The sequence below is a fragment of the Cajanus cajan genome, chromosome 6, assembly GCF_000230855.2.
Source record: "Cajanus cajan strain Asha chromosome 6, NIPB_CcT2T_4, whole genome shotgun sequence".
Classification (NCBI taxonomy): Eukaryota; Viridiplantae; Streptophyta; class Magnoliopsida; order Fabales; family Fabaceae; genus Cajanus; species Cajanus cajan.
The window spans coordinates 568,220-574,612 of record NC_138522.1 but is presented as its reverse complement, the minus strand read 5'-3'; the positions used below and the strand labels follow the sequence as shown (position 1 = coordinate 574,612).

The following is a 6,393-nucleotide window of genomic DNA, read 5'->3' as shown; positions in this document are numbered from 1 at the left end:
TCCTCTCTATATATATAGTTTAAATTAAGGTAAAGTTCTGTACAAATTCATAACTAACCACCAATTTATTTAAGATTTTCGATCTCTTATTAATTTATTATTGAGGCAAAATTATTTTTTAGCCTTCCACTTAATATTTTAAATTTTAAATTATAATTAATTTGATTAACCGGTCAAAACATATTGTACTATCCGTACCGCCATGCCGAGCTCGAGCTCGGCACAGCTGCGTGGAATGACCTCGGAACACGCATTTGGAGACCTCGGTCTAAACGAGATCCGCAATCCAACCAGATCATAACCGATCTTAGGAGATCTCGGTCCAGACGAGATCCGCTATCTAATTATATCATAACTGATCTCAGGCCCAAGGCCCAACGCAACCCTAACTCACACTAAGGTATGTGCATTACTTATACGAGACATCTACTCATACAAACCCTAACTTTAGCATCGAAGTCTCTTTTGCAGGTACCACCCCCATCTTAGAGCATCAAGCGTACCAGCGAAGGAGACTCACCAATCTTACTTGGAGGATCATCTCTACGACAAATTCCCAGTAAGAACATTTGGCACCCACCGTGGGACCGATCAAGACAGCTCTTATCAGCCACGCTTATGGTATTCACCAGAAGCCATAGCAGACGCGCAACAGACGACGCAGATCACTCAACTACCATGGACAACGAAGCCACATTGAGGAGACTGATCGACCAGGTCGAACAGATGCGACAACAACACAACGCCGATCTACGAAACATGCGTGCCCAGCACGAAACTGACCTAGCGGCGATGCGGACCGCCAATGAAACTGACCTAGCGGCGCTACGCGCTGAAAACGAGAGGATTCGCGCCCAGCTCCCACGATGCCCCTCTGATCATCCTCCTGAGGCGAGCAACCTCCACGAGGAAGAAGGGCACTCGGTCTCTCAGCCCCGAACTGTGACTAGGGCACCGACTCCACGACCTGCCACGCATCGGTCTCATGTCCCGACGAACAAGTCGGCCCATGAAGTCAGCAAGGCCCCAACTCATGTCACGGGTGGCCAAGCAACCTTCCGCCGTCATCCCTCTGTGGACGGCATCATGGAGACACCACTCCCTCAGGGGTGGAAGCCTCTCCACCTCGATCGCTATGATGGCACGACGGACCCCGATGACCACATCGACCTGTATACGACACAGGTAAACCTCTACACTAACAATGATGCTATTTTGTGTAGGGTTTTTCCGACCTTGCTCAAGGGGGCCGCACTCAACTGGTACACCCAGCTTCTCGCTGAGTCAATCGACAGCTTCAGCACTCTGGTCAGGCGATTCACGGCGCAGTATGCAACGAGCCGACCTCACCACATCACTTCTGCCGCCCTGGCCAGTCTTAGACAGAACGACGATGAACCACTTCGGGCGTTCATGGAGCGATTTGCGGCCACCTCGGTTAAGATCAGAAATCTGAACCCCGAGGTCGCCCTGCACACCATGCTCATGCCACTCAAGCCTGGGCCATTTGTCGACAGCCTATGCCGTGAGGCTCCTCACGACATGGCCGAGCTTCGTGCCCGGGCAGCGGGCTACATCCAGATGGAATAGCACTCCGCTTTCCGTGACCAGGTTCGCGGTAAAGGACCAATGAAGCCAGAACAGGGTCACAAAGACAAAATCAAGGTTAACAACGACAGCTAGTTCAAGAAGTTGGCTAGGGAAAACAGAGGGGGGAGATATGACTTCTACACTCCCGTGAACACGCCCCGAGTACACATTCTAGAGGAGGCCAGCAACAACAACCTGCTCACCCTGCCACCACCAGGTCACACCCCCAACAGTGCCGACAAGTCCAAGCACTATCGATACCACAGGAATCACGGTCACACCACTGAGGAGTGTCGCACACTCCGAGACCGTATTGAAGAACTCATCCAAGCAGGCCACCTCGGCCAATATGTCCAGCGATAGTAGGGTCACCGAGGAGGCTATGGTGGACGATGACGAGGTAGAGGTCGTGGTGCAGGAGCTCACATGGACCAACCCTCTGGCTCTCAGCAAAATGCCGGCAGAGCTGTGCAAGTCGAGGTGAGCCAGGAGACAGGATCGGCTCCCCTACGGGGAGTAATCAATACAATTGCAGGTGGTTTCGCAGGGGGAGGCGCTAACAGCTCGACCCGGAAGAGACACCTGCGCAATATCAACAGCGTCCACTCCACTACCTCGGCTTCGCATCAAAGCTCCCCGCCGATCACCTTCACCGATGACGACTATGCCGGCGTCAGTCCCAACCAGGATGATCCCATGGTCATAGCCGTGGAAGTAGCCAATTGGGAGGTGCACAAGACACTGATAGACCAGGGGAGCTCGGCAGACGTCCTGTATTGGCCGACCTTCCTCAGGTTAGACATCCCCCACGCTCTCATCCAACCTCACACAGAGCCCCTAGTCAGTTTTACAAGAGAGCGAGTGCACACTCGGGGATATGTGGACCTGTTGACCACCTTCGAAACCTCTCCGGACACAAGGAGAATCATGGTCCGATACCTCCTTGTGGAAGCCAACACCTCCTATAACATCATCATTGGGAGGCTGACGTTGAATCAGCTCGGAGCTGTGGTGTCCACTCCACACCTCACCATGAAGTTCCTGGGAAGTGACGGTAAAATCATCTCCGTCAAAGCAAATTAGAAGACAGCTCGGCAATGCTACACCGAGAGTATGAAGATCTCCTCGTCTGGCGAGCAAAGCAAGAAGGATCCCCCCACCGTGGCTCACATCACCCACGTGGAAATTGCTGACCTCGATCCGAGATCTGACTCCCATGACGAACGGCCAAGCCCCATTGACGAGCTTGACGACCTCCAGATCGGGAAACTTCCCAGGCAGTGCACAAAAATCAGCAGGCAGTTGAGCCCGGAATTGCAACAGCAGCTTGAAGCTGAGATTCTCCAGAATGCCGACCTCTTTGCCTGGTCCAGCGCCGACATGCCAGATATAAACGCTGATGATGGAACCAACTTCTCCATGAGAGTTAGTGGTTGATTCCTTCTCTTCTCCAAGGTTGATATGATGTGAAGGATGATCTCTTCAAGGGTATGGAAGTGGAGGATTTGGTGTTTGGGAAGGTGAAGGGTGACGCACAAAATGAAGGAGAGAAATGGATGGTGTTTGGTGGTGTAGCTCCTTTAGGCTAGCTCACTTTACTTAGGATGATGAAGTCCAACCAAGGAAGACCCAAGCTCACTCTAGGTAGAGAGGAGAGGATAGGGGGCCATGGAGTTCCTAGGGGACTAAGGAAGGAATGAAGAGGCACAAAGGCTCACTCAAATTCATTAATTTCCAAAGTGGCTACAAGGTGGGTTACCTAGAGTACTTATAGGGAAATAAAGGCATCTAGGGTTTCTTGGGAGCATTTGGCCGAAATTTTGGTGTCCAAATGCACCCTAAATGAACCCTAAATGCATCCCAAATGAAATGGGTCTCATCCCTCCTAAGAGATTAAAGTACCCTTAGGTCAAAAACAGAAAAAAATGGACTTTTGACATAAAAAATAAGGCTTAAGTCCTAAAATAAATCCTAAGACTAATTTTGCCCCATAATACAAATGCTAAATAAAAATACAAAATAAAATCCTAATATCTAATGTACCCCAAAATACAAGGGCAAAATGGGAAAAGGAAGCAACAAATTAAGGAGATGGCTAAAATTCCACACACATGATGATCATGGCCTTTGGTGTGGTGTGTTCTTCATCTTCCTCTACTCTCCTAGCCATGGACCTTGTGATAGGCCCTATATGATGCTTCAAGGATGGCCCTCCATCAGCTGACTTCATCTGTCACAGGTTAGCGATACACAAGGAGGCAAAGCTAGTGGCCCAGAGGAAGAGGAAGGTCGACGGTGAAAGGCGGGAGGCCATCATCACCGAGACACAGAAGTTGCTGAACGCTGGCTTCATCCGTGAGGTCAGATACACCACATGGCTGGCGAATGTGGTCCTAGTGAAGAAGAGCTTGGGGAAGTGGCGAATGTGCGTCGACTACACTGACTTGAACAAAGCATGCCCCAAGGACTCGTACCCTTTGCCGAGCATTGAGAGGCTGGTCGATGGAGCGTTAGGGCACGCCCTCCTCAGTTTCCTCGACGCCTACTCCGGGTACAACCAGATAATGATGTACCCACCCGACGAGGTACATACGTCCTTTATCACCGACCACGCCAACTATTGCTACCGGGTGATGCCCTTCGGTCTCAAAAACGCAGGAGCAACCTACCAACGGCTGATGGATAAGGTTTTCCACCAGCAAATCGGGCGGAACATGGAGGTCTACGTCGACGACATAGTAGTCAAGATCACCTCGGCCACAGACCACGCTACCGACCTCGCCGAGGTGTTCGCCCAGATCAGGAGACACAAAATGCGCCTCAACCCGGAGAAGTGTGTCTTCGGCGTCCAGGGAGGCAAGTTCCTCGGTTTCATGATCACTAGCCGAGGAATCGAGGCCAACCCCGAGAAATGCAAAGCCATTATCCAGAGGCAGAGTCCGCAAACGGTGAAAGAGGTCCAACGCCTAGCCGGACAGTTAGTCTCACTGTCCCGTTTCATCCCCAAACACGCGGAGAAGGCAGGGCTGATCTTCACTCTGCTACGGAAGCTAAAAGATTTTCAGTGGACAGATTAGTGCGAAGAAGCTTTCCGAAGCTTCAAAACCTTCCTCACAACTCCGCCAATCCTACAGAGGCCGGATCACAAAACCGACCTCCTCCTCTACTTGGCCGTAGCAGAAAGCGCCATCAGCGCAGTTATAGTACAAGAGCACCAAAAAGTGCAAACACCGATCTATTTCATCAGCCGAGTCCTCCAAGACGCGGAGAAGCGGTACCAAATGATCGAGAAGCTTGCACTGGCACTTGTCGCCGCAGCTCGGCGCCTCCGACCCTACTTCCAGAGTCACCAAGTGATAGTCAAAATCGACTACCCCATCAAGCAAATTCTGTGAAAGCCCGAGCTCGCCGGACGGATGATTGCGTGGTCAGTAGAACTATCTGAGTTCGGCATCCAGTACGAAAGTCGCGGACCCCTGAAGGCTCAATGCCTGGCCGACTTCGTAGCCGAGCTCACGCCTACTACTGCCGAGGAACCCCAGGTATGGACTTTACACGTTGACGGGTCCTCCAACTCTAAGGGTGGTGGTGCAGGTATCATATTGGAAGGGCCAAACCAAGTCACTTTGGAGCAATCCCTCAAGTTTAGCTTCAAAGTGACCAACAACCAGGCGGAATATGAGGCACTCCACGCAGGACTAAGGCTAGCCCGCGACATCGGAGCTCGAAGAGTAAGTTGCAATAGCGACTCGAAGCTCATAGTGGAGCAACTCAGTGGAACGTACCAAGCAAAGGATACTCTCCTACAGCGGTACTTCCACGTCGCATCCCACCAAATCTCATCCTTTGACGAATTCACCATACGACATGTGCCTTGAGAGCAAAACACCAGAGCTGACCTCCTATCCAAGCTCGCCAGCACCAAAAGGCCTGGACAGCACCAAACCATCATCCAGGAAACCTTGCACCCACCCAGCTTGGAGGACAAAGTCGTCAACGTCAGTGGCAGTGAAGACCTGGGGTGGATGACAGACATCTAGGGTTACTTGAAAGAAGGAATCCTGCCCGAGGATAAGGACGAAGTTTGGAAGATGAGGATGAGATCGGCTAAGTTCATCATTATTGGGGATGAGTTATTCAAACATGGCGTTTTCACTCCATTACTAAAGTGCTTGACTGCGTCTCAGGCGGCCTACGTCATCGAGGAAATTCACTGGGGCATATGTGGCATGCATTCCGGAGCACGCTCAATGGAGGCCAGAGTGCTCCGAGCTGGGTACTACTGGCTCACTCTGAAGTCAGATTGCCAAGACTACATCCAAAAATGCAAAGAGTGCCAGCAGTTCGGCAACACACACCGACAACCGCTCGAAACTCTCCATCATATGATGTCGGCGTGACCTTTCTCCTAGTGGGGAATGGACATCCTCGGGCCATTCCCCCCTGCGAAAGGTCAACTGAAGTTCCTCCTAGTGGCGATCGATTACTTCACCAAGTGGATTGAGGCATGCCCACTCGCCAAAATCACCACTGAGAACGTGCAAAGATTCACCTGGAGGAATATCATTTGCAGATTCGGAATCCCTCACACCCTCGTTACTGACAACGACCGACAATTCATCGCACAGGGATTCGAGGACTTCCTCCGCGAGCTCGGTATCAAGCATCTTCCGACCTCGGTGGAACACCCCCAAACCAATGGCCAAGCCGAAGCAGCCAACAAGGTCATCCTCCGGGAACTTAAGAAGCGGCTAGGGAACGCCAAAGGACAGTGGCCCGACGAACTTCCCAGCATCCTCTGGG

At 51.5% G+C, this 6,393-nt stretch overlaps 1 protein-coding gene across 1 annotated transcript; it reads left to right on the top strand.

Moving 5' to 3' along the window:
• Positions 1 to 1,009: 1,009 nt before the first annotated feature.
• Positions 1,010 to 1,590, top strand: LOC145959057 (uncharacterized). Its single transcript, XM_083077023.1, has 2 exons — positions 1,010 to 1,074; positions 1,224 to 1,590. The coding sequence occupies exons 1-2, from the start codon at positions 1,010 to 1,012 to the stop codon at positions 1,588 to 1,590; spliced, it is 432 nt and encodes a 143-aa protein (XP_082933149.1).
• Positions 1,591 to 6,393: the final 4,803 nt, after the last annotated feature.

What these genes read in the sequence shown, in the direction of transcription:
- LOC145959057 (XM_083077023.1), top strand. Translation starts at nt 1,010, where the DNA reads ATGAAGTCAGCAAGGCCCCAACTCATGTCACGGGTGGCCAAGCAACCT. An exon ending in CCTTCCGCCGTCATCCCTCT is followed by an intron (nt 1,075 to 1,223) that starts GTGGACGGCATC and finishes TATTTTGTGTAG; the next exon opens with GGTTTTTCCGACCTTGCTCA.